The 25044-nt window shown below is 44.2% G+C and overlaps 1 protein-coding gene across 1 annotated transcript; it reads right to left on the bottom strand.

Annotated features, from left to right (window-relative positions):
* Window positions 1–1725: 1725 nt before the first annotated feature.
* PCK1 (phosphoenolpyruvate carboxykinase 1) lies at window positions 1726–24662 on the bottom strand. The gene is made up of 10 exons (XM_063146490.1): window positions 24237–24662; window positions 22645–22878; window positions 19453–19634; window positions 16030–16233; window positions 13820–14007; window positions 13141–13303; window positions 9411–9635; window positions 8244–8375; window positions 5651–5746; window positions 1726–2469 (listed from the first exon to the last, which is right to left on the bottom strand). The coding sequence occupies exons 2-10, from the start codon at window positions 22866–22868 to the stop codon at window positions 2015–2017; spliced, it is 1869 nt and encodes a 622-aa protein (XP_063002560.1). The 5' UTR covers window positions 22869–22878; window positions 24237–24662; the 3' UTR covers window positions 1726–2014.
* Window positions 24663–25044: the final 382 nt, after the last annotated feature.

The following is a 25044-nucleotide window of genomic DNA, read 5'->3' as shown; positions in this document are numbered from 1 at the left end:
ATGAGCGTTTTATTGAACGTTCATTGCTGGGCACTCACAGTTTTTCGCGGGTCCCTCTCATGACTTCGTCTGCTTCCCACGCGCCTCCCGCCCTTCTAGCCTTCTTCGCGACACACCCCAGTAAGTCTGACTTATTTTTAAAGACGGAAGTTGCTGCTATCTGCTATCTCCTGCTGTGTGCTGGAGAAGCAGCAGGATCAAAACAACCCACTGAATGGGCCACGTACACGTTGTTTACTTCCTCTTTCGAAAGAGGAAGTCATGAGGGACAAACACGCAGGCGGAGAAGTGACGGTAAGCAAATGTGATTTTCCCCTGTGTGATTGATGCTCTGAGAAGAGATGCAGGGACAGAGAGCTAAATTTGGCTTCTGTAAGCTAGGGTTGGGCAGACTGGCTTGTGGGGTCTACTTTGATTTTTACTAAAACTTGGAGATCCACGAACACAGAGACTGGTGCAAAAGACATACCCTTAATAGTAAGAATTCTGAGCCCTGGAGTGTGTTTTTAGTACCAAAATTGAATGGAAGTCATGGCCCTTCCTCTCCTGTTTACTCCCAAGCTTTCTGCATTTCAGCAGTATAATTTAGCCGGAAAGGGGAGTCATTTTGTTGCTGCCATTGTCAAACAATTGAGAGTCAGAAATGTTTGATGATCTACTGTGAATCGCCCAGAGATATATCAGTAGATCAGGATCATTCTTTTGTCCACCCCTGCTATAAGCCTGCCTCTGGAGACCTGAATTGGGAGTGGTGGGATTTGGTACTCTGTTTGGATTGTTTAAAATGTGCCTCCATCTACATCCAACCTGCATTTTTACAAATCCACTCAAATATTACATGACATCATAGTTTTCCAGGAACTTCCTTCCAAAAGTAAGTGCTGGGCCCTTGGAAATTTTCAGTTGGGAGAGAATAACATATAGGGTGACCATATGAAAAGGAGGACAGGGCTCCTGTATAGAAAAGGGAATTTCAGCAGGTGTCATTTGTATGCATGCAGCACCTAGTGAAATTCCCTCTTCATCACAACAGTTAAAGCTGCGGGAGTCCTGTCCTCCTTTTCATATGGTCACCCTACATATACAGAGCTTCTGAAGAAGTACAGCTGCAGTCCTATGCATACACATGTAAATCACATTGAACACAGTGGGACCCAGGTTCGAGTAAGCATGCATAGGATCAAGCTGCCAATTGTGTAAGCAATATTAATACTGGATGCAAAGAATCTTATGTATAAAAGCTTATTTTATTATTTTGGAGTCTACCATGAACCAGATGTCAAGATATACAAAATATAAGGAGCATAGAAAATGCCACTTTCCGTACAAATAAGTTGCATCTGTGGCAAGATGGAATAGTCATCTTTCTAAATGATTTTTTTAAAGTTCTAAAATATATATTTACAGTTAATTACTTCCTTTGCTCAGTTGTTGCTACAAGAACGTCTGCAAACCTTGGTTCTATAGAGTTAGATTGCACATGCACAAATGCATAGTTGTCATTACGTATGGAGACAAGGATCACTTGAAACACTTAAAAGTCATTATAAGAGGGGCAAATGAGTGGGACAACGCCACAACAGCCAGATGATGGTGGTGGTGGTGATGATGATGATGATGATGACGACGACAATTTTGCTAAAACACTGTTTTGGGAGATGGTAAATTAGAATGGAGAAGTGGCAAGGTGGGTAGATTGTCCATCACCAGCCTTCACTGCATCAGTAATATTACATGAGAACCACAGCTATCCTGCGATAACTTTCTTGACGTGAGTGCAGTACTTATCAATGGAGGCATGCTCATCAAACAATAGCCCAACTTCAGTCACCTCGCAAGTATTGTTCAATAAGCTTGAGAATTACGTCTTCAATTAGCCTTTAGAAGTAATAGCTCTGGCCATAACTGTGCCTGCCATTGCATTTTCGTGCTTCCAGACATTGCGTCTAGAAAAGAGTGTGATTATTTCATGCTTCCTCCCCACCCCCAACATACGGAGTCACCTAAATATCAGTTATAGCTGCATTATTCTCTGCTCCAGCGCAAGAAGCTCTCTTTCCATCTCATAGGGGAGGTCGGCATTCACTTGTTCTTCAAAATACTTCTTGATCTCTTCCACCTCCTTTTCCCAGAAATCTTTGGAGATGTCACACAGTTCCTGCAAACTGACCCCTTCCAAGCCTTTCAAGTTCAAGCCCGCGCTACTGGGGACATAGCCAATGGCCGTTCGCTGTGCGCAGTCTTCTCCCTGGATTCGGTTGAACATCCATTCCAGCACGCGGGAGTTCTCACCGAAGCCAGGCCAGAGGAACCTTCCTCGTGTGTCTTTCCTGAACCAGTTGACGTGGAAAATCTTCGGCAGCTTTGCGGCAGGCCGGTGCGCCATGCTGAGCCAATGGGAGAGATATTGGCCAAAGTTGTAGCCAAAGAAAGGTCTCATGGCAAAAGGGTCGTGCATGATGATCTTGCCTGCAGAAAGAATACGATGATAACAGAATAAGCAACTCACTCACATGGAGAGTAGGACTGTGCATCCCCACCCCAATCTGCTTTCGTAGTTTCTTAATGTCCCCAATCTGCCTCGGGCTGCTTCGGGCTTTGGATCCAGAACTGAAGTGGATCGCGCCGGGCCCAAAGTGGCCTGAGGCGGATTGGGACAGATTTAGAAGTTCCAAATCAGGATTCAGACCTGAGGTGGCACATAGCCCTAAATGAGAGCTCCATCGTTTCTACGATCAACTGGTACAGATTTATGCACTTGAAATGATGCAATCTAAATATAGCTGTCAAAGTGCAAGCAGAGATATTAGAGAGATACCACTTAGAGACATTCTAATTAAATATGTTAGGCGGTATATAAAAACGATTACAGTCATTCATTTGTTAAACAGAAGAACATAAGAAGTGCCATGTTGGATTGACTGAGAGTCCATCTAGTCCAGCACTCTGTTCACACAGGGGCCAACCAGCCATCGGCCAGGGATGAACAAGCAGGACACGGTGCAACAGCACCCTCCCGCCCATGTTCCCAAGCAACTGATGCACACAGGCTTACTGCCTCGGATACTGGAGGTAGCACATAACCATCAGGGCTAGTCAACATTGATAGCCTTCTCCTCTAGGAATTTATCCATAAGAACATAAGCATTTCTTATATTTCTATACTGCCTCATAGCCGAAGCTCTCCGAGAGGTTCCCAATAATAATAATGAAAGTAAAAAAATATTAAATACATTATACAGAAAACAAAAAACATTTATGTAAAGACATGGTAACAGATAGCACCCACAAAGACAACATAAATCTCAAAACAACTTTGAGCTATCAGCCAAATCTAAAAAAAACGAAGCTGAAATCAATTAAAACTCATCACATGTTGCCAAATGCCTGGGAAAAGAGAAAAGTCTTGATTTGGTGCCAAAAAGATAGCAATGTTGGTGGCAGGTGGGCCTCGTCAGGAAGATCATTCCATAATTGGGGGGCCACCACTGAGAAGGCCCTCTCCCTTGTTGCCGTCTTCCAAGCCTCCATCAGAGTAGGCACCTGGAGAAGAACCTTAGATGTTGAACATAGTGTACAGGTAGGTTCATGTTGGGAAAGGCATTCCGTCAGGTATTGTGATCCCGAGCCATGTAAGCCTTTATAGGTAAGAACCAGTAGTGGTGAGGAAGCTCAAGGCAGATTCTTGGATCATCAACTGATCAGATTTAAAAAGAGCCAGCAAAAGAAAACAAGGTGCTTAAAGTGAATGGGTCCAGGTTTAGCATAAAATGATGTCCCTAACGAGGCCCGCTTGGCCCCAACATTGCTATTTTTGGCGCCAGGTCAAAACTTTTCTCTTTCCCCAGGCATTTAGCTGTATGTGATGATCCTATTTAGCTGTATTAACCGATCCTAGATCTGTTTTTAGGTTTGGCTGACAGCTCATAGTTGTTTTTAGATGTATGTTCTTGTGTATGCTGCATGTTTTTATGGTTTTATATTTTGTATATCGTTTTTAATTGTTTTAATTCTACGTAAACCGCCTCGTGAGCTTCAGCTATGGGGCGGTATAGAAATGTAATCAATAATAATGAGAAAAATATACACCACTGGCCATGGAAGTTAAAGAACTATGGCAATAGGAAAAGGTCACAATTATTTCATTAGTCACATCAATCACTGGCATCACATCAAAAAAATATACAGAAAACCTTCAGAAACTGGGCCTACCAAAATACATCCACACCAACATCCAGAAAGCAGTTATATTTAAAACATGCTGAACTGTCAGGAAATTCCAAGAATCAGTAAAAGACAGCATGACCTGTCAAACCCCATCATATCTGTCTAGAAAAACTGTCATGAGCGAGAAAGAGATTAATAATAATAATAATAATAATAATAATAATAATAATAATAATAATAATAATAATGTGGAAAAGAGGACTGGAAAAAACAATACACTTTAAAGAGGATTGAAGGTGGTATAATACATATATCATTACCTACTGTTGCACACACTCATTTCTTTTAACCTAGGCTTAATCTACACCAGGCAGGATATTGCACTATGAAAGCAGTATGAAAGTGGTATGTAGAAGGCAGGAGCCACACCAAGCAGGATATAGTGGCATGAAAGTGGTATATGGTATGTGTCAATGGGCCCCACTTCAATACTGCTATAAAGTGAGGTGTAGAGGTTAAAGTGTTGGACTGGGAGTCAGGAGATCTGGGTTCTAGTCCCCCCCCCTCCTCAGCCATGGAAACCCACTGGGTGACTGACTTTGGGCCAATCACAGACACTCAGCCCAACCTACCTCACAGGGTTATTGTTGTGAGGATAAAATGGAGAGGAGTAGGATTATGTACGCCGCCTTGGGCTCCTTGGAGGAAAAAGGTGGGATATAAATGCAATAAATAATAAATAATAATAAATAAAGCAGCAGTGTGGCTCCTGTCCCTTATATACCGCTCTCATAGTGCAATATCCTGCTTGGTGTAGATGAGGCCCAACTCTTTCTGTTCAAATAGGTTTTGCAGGCTTTTGAGGCTCTACAAAAGCCTGCAAAAAAAACCTTGAACAGAGGCATAAAGAGCCAAACTACACGTTGTGGTAATCACGTAGCATGTAGCTGAAGGTTAGCTATTTATTTACTCTAGTGTAAGAACAAGTGGCTCTGATTTGAATTAGGAACACTTGCACACCAGGGCAGGAGAATTCAATCCTTCACCACCACCACCGTCTGTCCCACCCCCGAAACCCCTCCCCACTTCAGAGGGACTTTAAAAAAAACCCTCCAATTACCAACAGCCCAACAACCCCTATTTTTCACAAGGCCCTGCTTGAAAGGCCCATTACAATAATTGCTGCTGCTTCCACCCTCCTTTTCTGCATATGGGGTGACAACTGGAGAAGGATCAGTTGCTGCTAAGTCTTCCCCACCAACTGAGTTAGCGGATGGCCAATCTTTTCAGCCCTCTGGATCATACAGTCTTTTCACCCACCATATTTACTTGCAATTGTTACAGCACCACGAATATATTTACAAAAAGAAAGAAAGAAAGAAAGAAAGAAAGAAAACAGGTTTCAGCGGCTGTCAGCAATTTGCCGGTGGAAATAATGAGATGGGCTGCTTTAATGCAAAGGTATTATTTTCCTTTGACTTACCTTTATGTTCGGCGGCAGCTGTGGCTTCTGATCTCATTGCTGCACCTATGAATACTCCATGCTGCCAGTTAAGGGCCTCATAGACCAGAGGCACACCTGGAGAGGACAGCCACAGTATTTAACGGTCGATGGCATGCCGCACATAATTGACTTTGCTGCTTTAAAACACTGCAGCAGCAGGCTTATAACCAACATTTGTGAGTTTACCATTACAGCGTAGCCACCCTTCCTTGCAGCTTATCTAAACTACTCAGATTATAAACAGTTCAATAAAGAGGCTGCTACCCTATCTTAAGGTACATGGAGTCATGGAAGGGGATTTAGGTTAGTAGTAGTAATCTAATGTAATGTAATGTTTTTATATCATGACACTTGTATCTGGCTAAAACCCATGCTGGGTTGCCTTAATAAAATTTGATTTTGGTTAGTAGTAGCCTCTGCCTCTTTAGAGCTACAGCTGATTAGGAACCGGGTGAAAGGACGGTCCAACAGTTTAAGATGGCAAGTACATGCTAAATTCCCTTCTCACAGGTAGCCTAAAAGGGAGTGGGTTGGTTCACACAATCAAACAGTCCACAGAGGCTTATTTAACTCTGAACAGGCTATTGGTTATGCAAGGCTTGTTTAACCATTGCACAGCCCACTCCTGCCAGGTTCAGACGACACAACAAGCCACGATTACAACTTGAATATTTAAAAGCCAATTGCCAAGTGAGCCAAGCTGATCGTCGGAACAAGAGCAATGTTTCAATTTTTTTTAATGGATTAACTTTTTTTAAACACCTTTCCAATAAACATATGATGCTCAGTGCTATGTATATTTACACTGATGTAAACTCCACTGAGTTCAGTGTGAACTTACACTCCCAGGTGACTGTTTATTAAAGGATTGCAGTTGTAATCAGATAAAATATGCTAGGCGCCTGAACGTCTTTTAAAAGCTTGACTGAAGCAGGGGAGAGGAGTGAGAATCAGCACTGGATTCAGAGCCAGTATGAGATAAGACAGGAGGAGGAAGAGTTCATCTAGGGTGACCATATGAAAAGGAGGACAGGGTCCCTGTATCTTTAACAGTTGCATAGAAAAGGGAATTTCAGCAGTTGCCATTTGTATACCTGCAGGACCTGGTGAAATTCCCTCTTCATCACAACAGTTAAAGGTGCAGGAGCTATACTAGAGTGACCAGATTTAAAAGAGGGCAGGGCACCTGCAGCTTTAACTGTTGTGATGAAGATGAAATTTCACCAGGTTCTCCATATATACAAATAACACCTGCTGAAATTCCCTTTTCAATACAACTGTTAAAGATACAGGAGCCCTGTCCTCCTTTTCATATGGTCACCCTAGCTTCATCCCATAGCAAAAAAACAAAACACCCTCAAAACCCATAATCACCTTTAGGTAGATACTACTATATCCACATAAGGCTACATTTGGGTCGTTAAATGTCTTTATGATACAAATAGGTCTAAAATACGTTTTTTAAAGCTTGATATCTCAACCTACATTACATGGGTCAGAAACCAACGTGTGCTAGAAACATTTTATTTCCAAGCTCATTCACCAACACTTCAAACACGACGGTTCATTTTCTGGGGGGAAAGTACGAGCAACCTTTTCAGTCTGATACTTTCTCTTTCCAGAATTCCATCAAAGCAGATAGATTTGTTTTGTAACAGAGCAAAAAATCCTGCTTTGGATTGCTGTTCAGAAAGATGCCACGACCTCCAAATTTCTTCAACTTGTCTAACAGTGCAATCCTATAAGTCTACTCAGAAGTAAGCCCCCTTGAGTTCAATGAGGCTTACTCCCAGATAAGCAGGTCTAAGGCCTTAGCTAGACCTACCTGTTATTGCGTGACAGAGGAGTGAAGATCTCACAATGTTTTTATCGCAAGATCCCTCATCTGTTTACACGTGGCATGTGATGACTTCAGAGGGAGAGGCGTCGCGCCTGCCATTTTGGTTTTTTTATTATTAAAGGAGAAGATGCGCACGAGTGCTCATGCGTAAAAGGTAAGGTTTTTTTTAAAAAATACACCTTACTTTCCCCGCTCCCCCCACCCCACCGCCGATGGGTGCAGTCCTCCTGAGGAGCTCTGCGCCCCGTGTGTGGGTCCCGGCTCCTCACGAGGAACCTCAAGGAGCCAGGACAAACCGCGACACCCAGCCACACATTCCATGGTCTTGGGCTCAGCCCAAGACTGCAAAAAAACTGGGCCTAAAGGGTAGGGTGAGATCCCGGGGCAAGGGAAGGATCATCCCTCCCTGATCCCGGGATCCCCTGTGCATCATGTGGACGCACAGGGACAATCCCGGGGATTGCCCTGGGATTTCGCCCCGTCTAGCTATGGCTTCAGATTGCAGCATAAGGAACCTTTCCTGCCCCACATAGCTTTTGTTCCCTCAATCTTTCTTCTCTCCCACCTTTTGTAGTCAACCTAATTTACGCAAGAGAAACTGAACTATTTTTTACTACTTTTGTTTTTAAGTTAGGGATGTCATGTCGATGTGACCCCATTTTCCCTCCGTCTCAACTTTAAACCATGAGCAGTGCTTTACTTGGTAGGCGGATCTCTCTTGCAAGCGCTTACCTTCAGGTCTCCTTCCTCCAAATATTATACCCTCAATCGGAACTCCTTCTGGAGCCTCCCAGGCAGGATCCAGAATAGGACACTGGCTGGCAGGAGTGCAAAATCGGGAATTGGGGTGAGCACACGGTTCCCCTGCGCAAACATAATATTAGATATATACTTCAACAACAACAATGTTATTGCAGTCAATAGACCATTCCAGCAAAAGTTACATACTGTACAAAAGTACATTTAACTCTTAAAAGGACAAGTAACCATAGAGGATCTAATAGAAATAGCCAAGTTCAAAACTTGGCCACTTGCTCGGTGATTACTTGTCTGAGCTCTGAAGTAGTAGGGACATTAGGAATTCAGTTGGGTGACCAGGAGGGAATCTACACGTCGTACTGAAGGCGCTTGCATGCGCCCCCAGTATGCCCCCAAAACGATGGTGTAGATTCTGCCTACCTGCAGCCCAGAAGAGACGGAGGAGGAGGCGGCTGGGGAATCCGGCTGCGTCCTTGCCGCCGCTGCCGCCTGCAGCCTCCTGCTGCCGGGGTAAGAGCAACCCGGGTCGGAGAGCTCAACTTCCGCTTCCGCCGAGCTCTCCGACCCGGGTCGCTCTTACCCCAGCAGCAGGAGGCCGGCGGGGAGGTGGCGGCGGCGGCAAGGACGCGGCCGGATTCCCCAGCCACCTCCTCCTCCGTCTCTTCTGGGCTGCAGGTAGGCAGAATCTACACAATCGTTTTGGGATGGGTACTGGGGGCGCATGCAAGCGCCTTCAGTATGACGTGTAGATTCCCTCCAGGAAAGGATTGTAAAATGGGGTTCAGAAGATCATTCCTAGCCCTTTGATAAAATCTACAGAACAGTAACACATGTGATATGGTTTCCACCTCGGTATTTTTACAGGGAAAACATCTGTTGAGCTGTGGGATATTATTGTATCTGCCATCTAAAAGTTTAGAGGGAAGGACCTTAAGTCTGGCTAGTGAGAATGCTCTCCTGTATTTGGGAATTGTTAACCAGTGCAGGTAGGGCATCCCGTCTTTGCAAAAGGAAACTGGTAAACCTAAAGACTGGGGGGAGCAGTTTATAGATATATACTTGACAATTGCATCATTCACTAAAAATAAAGGGAAGATAAAAGGAAGAAGGACAGTGGGCCTTCACTGCCATTATTCATACCGTTTTTGCTAGTCCATTCCTTGTTTTTCCATGACATGAGCGTCACTCCTGGGGCAAGCTGTTTATCAATACCTTCCCAATATACGCCTCCATCGCTGGTTTCTCCTACGTTGGTGAAGATGGTGTTCTTCTGAATCGTCTTCATAGCATTGGGGTTAGTTTTCACCGACGTCCCGGGAGCAACTCCAAAAAAGCCGTTCTCTGGATTGATCGCTCTTAAGTGACCTAGGGGATTTTAGCAGTGGCCTGAGCTTCAGATGTTAGGTTAGATCTACATAGATTTAAGCTGGATCAACCACACTGATGGACGTGGACTTCGCTGCCCCCTCCTTCTCATGGCAGCCCCTCCAGCCCTGTGAAAACGCTACAGAGAGTCTGCTGAATGGGGTGGGGCGAGCTATGGTGTGGGGAGCAGGAAGGGAAAAACTCCCCAAAAATCAGGCAGAAGGACCTCCTGTGAGCAGAGCCCTTCCTCTTCCAGATGATCCTTTCCTCCTGTGGTAGACAGATCCTGGACCCAACCCATCATGCTTGTCCTGAATTTGATTTTCAAGGGGTCCTCTTTGTTGTGGTTACTTTCCTTCCCCCCATCCTATGGTAACATTCCACTTAAAATGCCATCTTTTTTCTCCCCTCCTATAACTATCCATTTATTCCACTCCTTCATCCATAAATACTGTTTTTGCACTCCCTAACTCTGAGCAGTTCCCATTCAGTTATGCCAAAACCACGCACCCGTTGTAAAGTGCTTTAACTATCCCTGCTTCAGTAAACGTACATTATATGTGATCACAAGATGTGCCGTTCCCATTTTAAATGTCAGTACACACCCACACCAGCGCAGATATTCTCCCACCTGCAAGCCTCGAATGTGACTAGATTTTGATGCCGTCTCATATCTTCAAGCCTGCCCCGCTGTCATTTCCTTCACTCCCCCTCTGGATTCAGAGAAATTGACAAAATTGGGGAAAGCCTTATCAGATGCCTTGTCAGTTTCTTTTTCTAAAATTAAAGAATTACTGTGCTGGTGCATGTACATGATTTTTTGGAGGTCAAAAAACAATGAGCTCCATCAGACGAGTGTTTTATTGCATGATCGTTGCTGGGCACTCAAGGGTTTTCACGGGTCCCTCTCACGAAGTTGTCTGCCTCCCGCACACCTCCCGCCCCTTCTAGCCTTCCTCGTGACACAAAAAGACACCACAGTAATCCCGACTTATTTTTAAAGCCGGAAGTTGCTGCTATCCCCTGCTGTGTGCAGGAGAAGCAGCCAATCAAACGGCCCACTGAATGGGCCATGTGCATGTTATTTACTTCCTCTTTCAAAAGAGGAAGTAATGAGGGACAAACGCACAGGCAGAGAAGTGAAGGTAAGCAAACGCGATTTCCCGTGTGATGATGCTCAATAACTGCCTTTCCTAATCTTGGAGCAGCAGTAGACAAAGTGGCACCCAAAATTGAGATGGTGAGTGAAGTTTTCACAAGGGCAAAACTGACAAGGGGCCTGTCCTGACAAGGCATTTGCCCCAGGATGGGTCATTTATATGACGCAGCTGCCATCCCGGAGCTGTCCTGAGGCATTCCCCCAAAGCTCCAGTTTTAAAAAGTTGGGGACTTACCGGGACTTTTTTCCTCTTGGAGTGAGGCGACCGCCCCAGGCATGGGCATGGCACCTCCTCCAAAGTAAAGGAATACAAACAAACAAAACAGAGGAGGCGCTCCTCCTTGCATGCAAACCTTCGCACTCACTCCTTTATGTGTGGATAACATGAAAATCAAGAGTGTTTCACTGAAGACCAGTGAAGGAACTCCGCATCTGTGAAACTGAGAAGGCTCCCCATGCTTCTGTATGAGGGATTTTTAAATGTAAGAAAAAAACATTCCCAAATATTTTCAATTCTCTGGGGAAAGTGATAGATGGAAGACTAAAATGCATTTCAAATAACATGTATTCATATCAAAAGCAGGTGGCAGAAAAAGAAATCAGGAAGGCCAAACTATGGAATACTCTACCATGTAGTGATGGCCACCAATTTGGATGGCTTTAAGGGATGGTTAGATAAATTTTTGGAAGAGAAGGCAATCAACGGCTACTAGTCCTGATCGCTATGTGCTACCTCATGTATCTGAGGCAGTAAGCCTATGTACACCAGTTTCTGGGGAACATGGGTGGGAGGGTGCTACTGCACTTGTGTCCTGCTTCTGGGTTTGTGGTCAACAGCTGGTTGTCCTCTGTGTGAACAGAATGCTGAACTAGATGGACTTTTGGTCTGATCCAGCAGGGCTCTTCTTATGTTAAAATGCAGTTGTAAATTCACCTTCCTTCAATGGCCATTAGTCAATTTGAAAAGATGATACAATCACATTAAAAACTCTCTCTCCATTTAAATAGCCTGTATGAAATCTGTCCTAGAAACAAATAGGAACCAGAACTGTTGCTACCAGCCCTTGGGAACAAGAGAAGCTCTGTTCTTCTACCATCTAGCACTGGAATATCCTCAGAAAGCTCCATCACACTGGGAGTTAACAAGCTCCCTACCTTTGCTTCTCTGCCAGTGTTTTCGTTCCTCAGTTACTTTCTCTTTTCAAAAAAGGAAGTACAGAATGAGCATGAGGCCCATGGAGTCCGCTGTTCTAATGGTGCTGCTTCTCCTGCACACAGCAGGAGAGAGCAGCGGTTCCGAGTTTAAAAAACATTGGATGTAATGAGGGTTCTTTTTGTTGCACAAGGAAGGCCAGAAGGGGCGGAAGGGGCGCGGGAGGCAGACGCTGTCATGTGAGGGACCTGAGCAAACTCTGTGAGTGCCCAGTAACGAGCGTGCAATGAAACGCTCGTCGGATGGAGCTTAGAGTCTATTCACACAAACACTTTCAGTTTAATTTGGACCCAGGGAAGTTAACTTCACCTAGTGAACCAGATACGCAATTGTTTTAACATACTTCCAAATTATGGTCAATGCATGTTTCTTCAATTTGCTTTTGGACGTTTTGCAAGGCTCTGCTTGCTAAGTCACGATATCAAAACCGGTTTAACAATTACAAGGACAGTTCACTATGGTGAAGTCAAGTTGACTTCAATGGCAACAAGTAGAGGGACCTGCCCAGTACTAGGAGGAACCAGAAAACCGTCTCCATTGCCCAAATGTTAGTATTGGTTAGGCTGCTGACTTAGGCCATACCTAGATGGGGCGATATCCCTGAGATTGCCCCAGGATCATCCCTGTTCATCCACATGACGCACAGGGGATCCCGGGAGCATCCCCCCTTTTCCCCGGGATATGGCCCTACAGTTGTAGCCTGCATTTTCCGCGGTCTCACCCATGTGGGCAGGCATCGCAGTTTGTCCTGGCTCTTCGCGGTTACTCGCGAGGAGCTGGGAACTGCACATGGGGCACAGAGCTCCTCAGGAGCTCTGCGCCCATCGGGGGTGGGGTGGGGGGAGACGGAAAAATAGTTTAAAATAAAAAACTAACCTTTTGCGCAGAAGTGCTCGTGCACTCTTCTCCTTTAAGAAAATAAAAAGCAAAATGGTGGGCGAGACGTCCTATTCCTCTGAGGCCATCGCACGCCATGTGTAAACAGAAGGGGAGATCTCGCGATAACAATATCACGAGATCCTCACCTCTCCGTCGCGCTAGACCCGTAGGTACAGCTGAGGCCAAGATCCCACAGCAATTAAAGTCAGACAACATCCCTGGCTAAATTCCCAGTCGAATACTAAAGCGGTTACCTTGATCGTCAAATTTCATCCAAGCGATATCATCCCCAACACACTCAATTTTCCAGCCCGGCAGAGTTGGATTCATCATGGCCAAGTTGGTTTTTCCACAAGCGCTGGGGAAAGCTGCAGCAAAGTATTTCTTTTCGCCTTCAGGATTTGTGATACCCAAGATCTGTTGAAACACACACAGAGATACATTTTCTTTCTCTCCCTTATAAGTCACGACTTGCGAACATGCAAGCAATATGACAGACGAGGAAGTGGAGCGACTGGATGAACTGTTGCCCCAAATCAACCTTATCAAGATTTTGCAAATATGCATTTGGAACCTGGGGCAGAAGTTTTGTGTGCGTTGTGGGGGGAGGGGGAGCTGATGTCAAAAAATGGCAGAGAGGAAAGGAATAAACACCCTCTCACACCTCTGCTGTGTGTGTGGATGTGTGGGTGTGTTTTTACAGTTCATTGTGTCTACTCCAAAAGTTACTTCTTATGTGGAGGGAAAGGTCCGCTGGACTTTTGCTATAACTGTTTCTGTGTGTGCAATATCTTGCTGGGCCCTAAGCTGAAGTGCAATAAAGTATTTTACAGGACTGCATTTTAACCATCGTAAAAAATGCAGTGTGAGCATCCTCTAGGCATTAAACTGACTAAGACTTAAATAATGCATGTATTAAAACTTTTTTCCTACCAGCATGTGCTCAGCAAGCCAGCCCTCTTCTTTGGCAATCCTGCTGGCAATCCTGAGAGCAAAGCACTTTTTCCCCAGGAGGGAGTTTCCTCCGTAACCACTTCCGAAAGAAACGATCTCTCTGTGATCAGGGATGTGAGCAATCAGTGTCAAATCTGGGTTGCATGGCCAGTTGTTGACCAGAGGCTCTACAAAATACAAAGCACAACTCATTACTTTTGTGATTGGTTAAAAAGTGCACATATAAACTTGCATCCTTTCTAAACCTGACCTCATGCATATTTCTTTTTCTATTATTGCAGTACATATTTTCTATCATTAGGTGTTACTGTAGTGTTGTTTGCACAGCTAGCATCATTACAGCAGTGTGTAGTGGCCAGCAACCTTTGAAAACAGGTCATTGTTCATAGTTTTTCTGTGAAAGAAAGGTACAGGGGAAATTCCCCATTTCTTTGGAACCAGACCAGTGTAGTGAAACCAGGGCTTGCAAGGACACAGTGCTGGCATGTTTTGATTAGCAGGGACACTGGTGTCATCTCCCCAACCCCTGCCCCAAGAATTCCTTGTTTCCTATGACCTGAGCTGCAATTCTCTCCAAGCCCCTGTCTATACGACAATGGGATTGCTTCTCATTGAATATAAACCCAAATTTTCGTTGATTCGAATCTAGGCAAATAGCATCACACTGCAGCAGCAACAGCAATTTATCTCCTGAATTTTTTTGCAGTGCAGTTATTAATGCACATATGCGCATATACGCACATGCGCATATACGCACATACGATGCTCTGGAGGAGAGAGGAGCGAAGCTATACATTTTATCTGCGGACCTCCGCAGATTCATATAAGAGAAAAACCGAGAGGGGGGAAAGGAACGAGGCAGCAAAGGAGGACGCGAGAGGAGGGGAAAGCAGCACGTTGCAAAGGACAACCCTCCAAAAAGAAAATGGAGGCTCTTCTCCAAGGAGCGAGAGGGACACTGATCATGTCTCCTTCCTCTGGCTGCCCATTCCCCCGTCTTTCTTTTAATATTATAAGCTCTCTCTGTGGAGCTCCGCAGAATCATATAATTTAAAATGAAAACGGCGGGAAGGAACAAGGGAGCCAAAGGAGGACGCAATAGGTGGGAAGGCAGGAAATCGGTCAGTCACTTTGTCCTGCCCTGAAAGCTCCGCCCACATGTCAAAATGCGATTTAACTCCCCCAACGACACATAACTATAACACGGTGCAAACTCGGACGTTGATCCAAAAGTTGTGGTAAATCACAAATGCGAATATGCGCATTATCACATTAAAAAACTGGTGCTACGGCAAATGGACAGCTGCGTCATGTGTCCTTAAACGCGAATCTGTGCGTTTAGGTCGGGATAAAGAACCCGTATAGACAACCCCCAAGACCCATTGTCTTTACAAAAGACCTGCTCCAAGTGGAGATGAAAACTGGTTTGTTGGTATGGATCCACACAGCTGCATGCATTTTGGGCCTCGCCTTGTTGGTGTGGCTATAGGGACTGTCATTGCACTTCCAAATTTACCACTACACCACTAGACCTGGCTGCATGTAATTTGCACAAGCAATCAGGGACAAATCTCATCAGAGGATCTAAAACTAACCATGACTGCTCCAAAGCACACTTGTCAGCATCTTTAATGAGCAATTCTGGTCTGCTGCTTTTCATGACATAATGACCCAAAGCTAGCATTTCTTAATCAAATGGATACATGGCAGTTCTGTGAAATAAAGCCCACAAAATATGTTTAAGTACATTAAGGGCACAATCCTATGCAAGTTTAGACCCCTTTTTTTGTCTAAACATGCATAGGATTGCACCCTAAATAATAAAGGCTATATAGTTTGGGCATCATCAGACGAATGTTTTATTGCTCGCTCGTTACTGGGCACTCATGGATTTTTGTGGGTCCCTCTCACGATGTCGTCTGTATCGTGCGCACCTCCCGCCCTTTCTACCCTTCTTCGCAGGACAAAGAAACACCCCAGCAAGTACGTCTTATTTTTAAAGACAGAAGTCGCCACTATCTCCTGCTGTGTGCAGGAGAAGCAGCGCAATCAAAACGGCCCACGGAATGGGCCACGTGCACGTTGTTTACTTCCTCTTTCAAAAGAGGAAGTAATGAGGGACAAACTCGCGTGGGTGGAGAAGCGACGGTAAGGAAATGAGATATTCCTCTGTGTGATGACTTGCTTACTTTTTAACGGCAAAGGGCACCCAACTGAATGCAGGCATTTTACAAATTCTCCCTTGCCAAGGGCTTCTAGGACAGATGTTCCCATCCGAGTCATAATTCTCATGCTGACCACCACATAAGGAGAATCTGTCAGCTCAATCCCAAACTTGGATAAAGGAGAACCAATTGGTCCCATGCTAAATGGGATGGCATACATGGTGCGCCCTGCAAAAGAGAAGCAGATTTGGGGGTTGAAAACAACAATATGTTGAGATTCTACACATTTCCAACCAACAACAACAACAACAAACCTTCTCTTGTACTTGTATTTTAGCGGGTATTTTTTTAAAAAAGAAGGAACTGAATACTAATCTTTTTAAACTTGATTGGCAACTGCCAGACAGCAGCATATTTAGTAGAATTAAGTTATTCTTCTGTTGCTATTTTATTCTGGATTTTTTTTTACCACTCTTTTACGCTGTCTCTTGCATTTCTGATGTTTTCCAGTGATTTTGTTTTATGAAATATTGTGATTTTTCATTTATACGATGGAAGCTAGCCTGTGAGGGCTTGGCCATAAAAGATGGCTTCTAAATAATCTAAATAAATAAAATAAAATAAGTGGTACAGCTTTCCCTCCCACCTACAGTCGGGGGCTGTAGGTGGGAGACCATACATTTGAATGTTTTTCCCATATAAGGAACTCACCACACGCTTTCCGGATCTACACTACTGCTTTAAAGCGCTTTATAACAGTTTTATAGTGCTTTAAAGCAGTTAAAGTGCTTTATATCTGTTATAAAGCGATTTAAAGCAGTAGTATAGATCCTGCCAAGGACAAATAGCAGGTGGGGGAGATGACTAGGATAAAACTTTGTGCCTGGGATTATTTTCATCTACAGCAGTAGAAGATGCAATCCTATGCATGTTTAGACAGAAAAAAAGTCCTACAATTCCCAGCATTTCCCAGCCAGCAGTCTATAGCTGGCTGGGGAATGTTGGGAGTTGTGGGACTTTTTCCTGTCTGAACATGTATAGGATTGCACTAAAACTAGAAAAGATCTAAAGCAGACTTCCCCAGCCTGGTGCCCTCCAAATATTTTGGACTACAACTCCCATCAGCCCCAGCCAATATGGCCACTGGTTGGGAATGATGGCAGTTGTTGTAGAAAACATCTGGAGGACACCAGGTTAGGGGAATATGATGTAAAATGTCCAGATGTTTAAAAACATCTTATTCACTAGGATCAGAGGAATGATGTAGGTGTGTGCTGATATATATTGCTGTCTTATACTGACTCACACCATTGGTCCATCCAGCCCAGTATTACTTGCACTGACTGGCAGTGACTCTCCAGGGTCTACAGCAGAAGGATTTCGAATCACCTGCTAGCTGACAATTTTATGGGAGAGATGCCGGGCTTTGAACTTAGAACTAAGGTGATCATATGAAAAGGAGGGCGGTATAGCTAGAGTGACCAGATACAAAAGAGGGCAGGGCTCCTGCAGCTTGAACTGTTGTGATGAAGAGGGGAATTTCACCAGGTGTTGCATACATACAAATGACACCGGCAGAAATTCCCTTTTCTATGCAACTGTTAAGGATACAGGAACCCTGTCCTCTTTTCCATAGGGTCACCCAACTTGGAATCCTCTGCAGGCAAATCATGTGCTCTGCCACTGAGCTAAGAAACTGGGCTAAGGATGCAGATTGGTTTTGCGACTCTTCAGTGTACATATGACACCTTAGGGCAGGGGCAGGGGCAACCTGTGGCCCTTAGATGTTGTTGGACTCCAGTGTCCATCAGCCCCAGACAATGATCAGGGATGGTAGGAGTTGTAGTCCATCTAGAGTGCCACAGGTTCTCCAGCCCTGCCTTAAGGGATGATCATTTCCTCTATTTCCACATTTCAGAGGTGACTGTGGATCCTGATGTAGACGAAACGGTACTACCAAGACACAAGTATCAGCAGGGCTTTTGGGAAACCACACACACACAATTAAGAAGAAAACCCCGATTGGGGTGGGGGAAAACCCAAAACAGCCCAATGAGAACTGAACAAGGTCAGTGATCATAAGATACTGGCTATTGGGAGGAATGGCTGTAACTTGAAACACTGCAAGATTTTGTTGCTTTTTTACAATCTTGTTAGCCACCCATAGTCTACAGAATACAGAAATTTGGTTAAATAGGTAAGTTATACAGCAGGGATTCCCAAATGGTGCTTTGTCAGCTACATTTGGCTCTGAATCAGTTCAAATATGGCTCCAGGGTACAAAAATACAATGAAAAGACAATATACCCACCTCCACACCACCTACGTTTTGGGAGCCCAAATTAGTCTGAGAACCTGGGATGCTCATTTTAAAAACAAAGAAATAAACTTCATTTTTTTTAGAAATCCCAGCTACGGACTGTGGCCAGGGCTGGAGAAAGAGACCCAGTTCGCACGATCACCACAGCTTAAACAAGCCATGGTGGCTTGTTTAAAACCTGGTACATGCTGGATACCGTTTGTCTAATGACCCAGGCCCAGCTTATCATGTCGTCTGTATTGGGCTATGTGGCTTGTTTGAGGAGGAAACAACTCTCAAGTAATCCATGGCCTGTTGTTGGGTTATTTCCCCCACCATGGAGGAACACCACGGCTTGTTTAAGCTGCAATGATTGAGCGAACCAGTCAGTCAGTAGTTTTGTGGTGTCCCCCCACCCTCCAAGAGTTTTTGGTGGTATAATAGAGGCATCACGTGATGTACTTTGTACTTCATGGCAAATGGAATGTCGCCATGAAGAACCTCGATGGCAGGCCTCCTCTGTGGTGGCACCCACCCTCTAGAAAACTCTCCCTCCTGCGGTTCAGAAGGTATTGAATGTGACATCCTTTAAATGTCTCCTGAAGACATATCTTTTCACACAGGCTTTCCCTGGGCTGTAACTTATTTGGGTTTTATATGTTTGTTTGTTTTTAACTTTTAAAGCTTATATTATGATCTGACCTGTTGTATTTATGGGTTTCATTGTGAATTGCAGACAGCCTCGGCTATTGGGTAGTATAAAAATGAAATAATGAAACAAACAAACAAACAAATAAATAGGCTATTGGGTAGTATAAAAATGTAATTAAATATATATATATATAATATATATATATATATATATATATAGGGGTTACAAATTGAATAAATAAATAAATAAATAAATAAATAAATAAATAAATAAATGTACCCTCATCTATAATTCACCCTTATTACAGGGTTTGCAGGTTTTTGTTGTGCTTCATAAACCTATAGGACCTATTTGTCCAGAGACAAACTGGTCACAAAAGAAATGACTCTGTTCACTATCTGAAACAATATGTCACTATCCTGCCAGGAATGAGAAGCAATGGCTTTTCCCTTTTCTTTTTTATCCTAGCACTGAATACTGTTTCTCATCTGTCTACCTTCCATGCACCCGGGGAATCTGATGCTGAAGGCTTTCTCAAAGTCTTCTTCCGACATCCACCGTCCCAGCTGGCTCACTCCACTTTGCGGGATGGGGATGGTTTCTCGCTGCTCCTGAGTGACGATAACGGTTTTGCTTTCGATTCTTGCCACGTCCCTTGGATCTGTGCAAGCCAACCAGCTGTGGAGACCAGAAGAACGACATTTACAGTTCAGTCATGTAGGTAAGAAAAATGACAGGAATCCAGTACGATTTCTCTTTACCTCAAGATTGTCTAGCACAATACGGTGTTTGATCATGAAAGGAACATTAGTTACATCACAATCAAAGCATTTGCTCCCTGTTTGAAGACTTGCTGAGGTAAATGGTTTTACGCCCGAGTAAGGAGTTTGAGGAGTGGAGCCTAACCCCTGCTAGACTCTTAGCACTTTTCAAAAACAGCAATAACAACAACATATTTTTGTCAAATACTTCTAATGGATTACCTACGTACTGCTGTGTGTTCTCCATTAAGTGGCGGGAAGGCTCAGGGGCACCAAGTGTTGGTTCAAAACATGTTGTGTGAACACACACACACACACCACATGGCACCACAAGATGACTGATACATTGATAGACAAGAATAGCAATAGTTCTAAGTCTCTTAGCATCTCGCGTCTAGACCCATTGATGTTGAGAGAAAGTTGCAAGAGGATCTTAAGGTTTCTTCATGCTCTGGCTCACAGAGTTTGCATTTTGATGTCTTCCGCAGTAGAAAAAGAAATGCTGCATTGGCATCTTCATAGCTAAATGTCCCTGTAGCTTCACAACAACTTAGCCCACTGGGTCACAATCCTCTGCACGTCTATATTAAAGACTGAAAGCATAATCTTATGCATGTTTACTTGGAAGTCAGTACCATTTGGCTTACTTCCAGGTATGCGTACACAGGATTGCAGTGTCCGTCACTCTGAACAGAATAGGACTTACTTCCAAGTAACATGCTTTGGAACATGTGGTATGCTCGCCTTGCTATGTTTTAACGAACCAAAGTTCTGGAATGCACACAGATATAACACTGAGGGATATACTACCCATGATGCTCGACATGGGGTGTCTTCACGGCGCCGGGCTGGTGTTGCCTCCCTCCTCAACCCTGTGCTTTCCTTCTCCCAAAGCGGTGGTCAGGCAATCCCAACGCAGGTTTTCTGGGTGGCCATTTGGGACCCAGAGCCGCCCCGCCCCGCCCCCCTCTTCTTGGTGGAAGGCAACCAATCGCGGGTCACTTTTCACCAGGCTCTGCCCCCGGATTGGCTCCGAATAGGCGGCAGAGGGATGTTACACAGCAGAAGCGCCATGTTGACGTCACTCCCTTTGAAAAAGTTGGGGTAAATCCCAACTTTTTCAAATCAGAGCATCGTGGGGAAGCCCTGCAGTGGCTGTGAAGCTGCGTCATCCAACTGACAAGACGCAGATCCGTTGCCACCGCGGGGCTTTCCCTGTGTGTCCACAGCACGTTCCCCCCCCTCCAGTCCATTGAAGTTGCTGTCAATAGCTGGAATGGGATCAGAAATTAGAATTAAACCTTTCCTCCCCCATTGCAGTCCCAATAAAAATCGCACTTCCACCCCCAGAACGGAGCTAATAGCAGCTGGAGGATGCAGGGGGTGGGTAGGGATGATAGTTTTCATCAAAAGCATGTTGGGGAGGAAAGGGTCCCCTACTACCACACATATTACAGTTCTAATCCTGATCCCCCGTCCCCATTACAATGACACTAGAAAACAAAACATAACTTCACAATGTTGCATGTTGCTTGGCTCAAAAAAAGCAAGGTGTCCTACTTTTTGAGGACAGTCCTCTATTTGAAGAACTGTCAGAGGGCAGTCCTCTATTTCAAGGCGTTCTCTATTTGAAGAGCTGCCCATTCCAAGGCCTGCTTAAGGATAAAGATAAACTCCAAGGGCCTTGAAGTTGTCCACCAACGCTTAGTCCCTGAGCTGCAGACTGAGCAGGCACACAAGCTGACTAATCAATCTTCCCCACTATGGTGGGATATATTATACTATTTAAATTATAGTAATTATTTCTAAATTTGAATATAAAAAACTAGCATATGCAAATGTTATATGTTATGTGTCCTCTTTTTTGGTGTTGCATTTCCTCTTTTTTGGAATGTAAAACTGGCCAACCTATTTGACCCTGATTTGCAGTGGATTTTCTGACCTGTTCTGTGAAGACCACTTTCTCCTGCCTTCACAGTGTAAATGAGAGACAGACATACCAGCATTCCAAGTGCTGCATGTACATTTATTCATTTAAATGTTCCTCTATAGGTTTTGTATGGTATGTTTTTTACATTGTGTCTTATATTGTATTTTTAAGGTTTTACTCTTTTGTAAAACAGCCATAGAGCTTTGTGTTGGGTGGTATAGAAACGTAATAATACAATAAATAATTAAAATTCATTGCTTTAAAAAAATGAAGGGAAGTGAGTTCATGATATTACAAATGCTGGCCTGTCAGGGCTTTGCACACCACTGCTATTTTCCCTAAGCTTAACTCTGGAGAGGAAATGGCCATTTGTCCCAAATGCAAGTACTGTGCTTCCAGAACCCCACAGCTCAAATAGTGTTTACATCTATTCACACAGCTAGATTAATTTTATTCATTCATTTTTACTTCATCTTTCCCATGCAAAGAAGACACAAGGAGTATGTATCTCAAAAATTAAGAATCTAAATGACTGAGAATTATAATGAAGAAAGTGTGATGGAGGAATAGGTTTGTCACCTCTTCTTATGGACAAAGGCTTTGCTTTGTACAGTTAAAAAGACATGTAACAGACATTTTTAGGTGAAGTTTTCTCCCAGTACACTGATGCAATAATGGGAAAATCTTTACTTGTTGATATTCTGCCTGCCACGAAGCCATTAGACACAAAGCCTCCATAAAAAGGGGGGGCGCTCTATGTAGGAATGATATGGAAAAGAGAAAGAGAAACACATTTATTTTCCCATAATAAAACAGCAAGCAAGGACATTAAACTGATGACATTAACATGCCCCAGGTTTAACACACACACACACACACACACACACACACACACACACACACACACACACAAAACCCCAACAGGTGTACTTCAGTAGATTGTGTACTAGACTTCATTCATTCACACTACATTAGAACCCATATTTGTGTCACTTACCAGTTCTCATATTTCCCAAGCTTCTTAATCATGCCTTGTTCTAACATGAGCTCCAAAATATTCTTGTTCTCTTCCTCGGAGCCATCGCAAATATGGATGGCTTCAGGCTGGCACAGCTTAGCATTGCTTTCAATGAAGTCCCTCACATCTGGGGCTAAACACTTCAGATCTCCTTGGACAACCTTGGGAGTGGCGTTCATCTGCGTCTGCAGCTGGGGAGGCATCGCCTATTACCTGCAGGTGATGAGGAGGAAGATTTTCATATTTATTATTATTGCAGTTCTATCCCATCATTTTTCCTCTTGCAAGGAACCCCAAGTAGGTTACATGGTCCTCCTCCTAAGAACATAAGAAATGCCCTGCTGGATCAGACTGAGGGTCCATCTAGTTCAGCTGTCAACCAGGGACCAACAAAGCAGGACACGGTGCAACAGCACCCTCCCACCCATGTTCCTCAGCAGCTGGTGCACACAGGCTTACTGCCTTGGATACTGGAGGCAGCACACAACCATCGGGGCTAGTAGCCATTGATAGCCTTCTCCTCCAGGAATTTATCCAACCCCCATTTAAAGCCATCCAAATTGGTGGCCATCGCTACATCTTGTGGGAGTGATTTTCATAGTTTAACTATTCACTGTGTGAAGAAGTCCTTCCTTTTATCTGTCCCGAACCTCCCACCAATCAGCTTCAAGGGCTGACCCTAGGTTCTAGTATTTTGAAAGAGGGAGAAAAACGTCTCCCAATTCACATTCTCCACACCATGCATAATTTTGTACACATCTGTGATTTCTCCCCTTAGCCTCCTTTATTCCAGACTAAACAATCCCAGCTGTTGTAACCTCCCCTCATATGAGAAATGCTCCAGCCCCTTCATCATTTTAGTAGCCTTTTTCTGCACTTTTTCCAGTTCTATAATATCTTTTTTTAGGTGTGGTGACCAGAACTGTACACAGTATTCTCAGTGGGGTCACACTATAGATTTATATAAAGACAGTGTGATACTGGCAGTTTTATTCTCATTTCCTTTTCTTATAATGCCTAACATGGAGTTTGCCTTCTTCACAGCGGCCGCACACTGGGTGGACATTTTCATCCTCACAACATCCTCATATGGCAAGTTAGGCTGAGATTCAGTGATTGGTCCAAAGTCACCCAGTCAGCTTCATGCCTAAGTGGGGACTACAACCCAGAATCCCCAATTTCCAGTCCAACACTCTAACCACTATACTACACTGGTTCTCAGTGTGAATCTGGATATATTGCCAGTAATATGAACTGCAAGGTGGGGGGAGTGTTTGAAGGGGAAATTGTATGTTACGTACAAGATCTGAGTTGAAAAGCTTGCTGAAAAATACTTTCAGTGAGAGGAATAAAGGAGTCTGCCTGGGTCAGACTACTGGTCAATCTAACTCAGTATTGTCAAGAATTGACTCTAGGACCTTTTGGGCACAAAGCATGCGCTCTACCACTGAGCTACATCCCTTCCTCATGTGATAAGAAAAGCATGTTCGGTCCCACTGAGGAACAATAAGTCATCACATGGCATTGATCATCACTGAGTGTTTTTATCAAGATGCAGGTTGTCTACTTACTTTTCTGAGGCAGTCTGTATATTTAGCTTTGGAGGTTTCGCTGGTCCTTCCAGGCAGTAAGGCGTTGTTTCCGACCAACTCTCCCCAAGACCTCTGGTTTTCCAGAAAGCATCTTCCTTCCTTAAATACTCTTCCTTGTTTACAGTCCATCCTACCAGCCTGGGCAAAAGAGGGTTGTCTCTTATGTCACCCCACAAAAACATGTCTCCTGGCTCCTTGCCAAGGATGGATGATGTCCCCAGAAACAACCAATGACAGCACATCCAAAGGGTTTATCATTTAACCCGCTCGATTAATGAGTGCTTGAAATAGAGGCTCGTCAACCCTGCCACCCCGGGTGTTTTCAAGTCAGGTTTACGAAACCTCTTGGCTGGGACAACCTTTGGCCTAATTCTGTCCCTGATGCAAAAGGGAAGAGAGAGAGAGAGGGGAAAAAGCTCTCTATCGTCACTTTTCAATACAGGCTGAGCACACCCACCCACCGGATGCTAGCGACAGCTGAGACTCTGAGGCCAGTGAAGTGCACAACAGATAGAACAGCAGGTTTTGTAGTCAGAGCAACGGCTTGTTGGCTGTGAACCAGAGGCTCACCCTTGGCGTGTTTACTTGCCTTTGGAAAAGTCCCTTGGCATGGGGGAAAAGAGCCGGATTGAATAGCCATTCGAGAGAGCGGAGCGGAACAACATTTGCATTCCGTTCACACAGGCCAGTTCCCATATTCGATACGAATGGGAAAGTTTGATTCTGGCTTGGTCTGTAAGGTTTGGAAGTTCATTGTTCGAACATACGGAATTATGCATGGTGTAGA

Source organism: Elgaria multicarinata, chromosome 1, assembly GCF_023053635.1.
Source record: "Elgaria multicarinata webbii isolate HBS135686 ecotype San Diego chromosome 1, rElgMul1.1.pri, whole genome shotgun sequence".
NCBI classification, from domain to species: Eukaryota; Metazoa; Chordata; class Lepidosauria; order Squamata; family Anguidae; genus Elgaria; species Elgaria multicarinata.
This window is presented reverse-complemented; position numbering and strand designations above follow the sequence as displayed.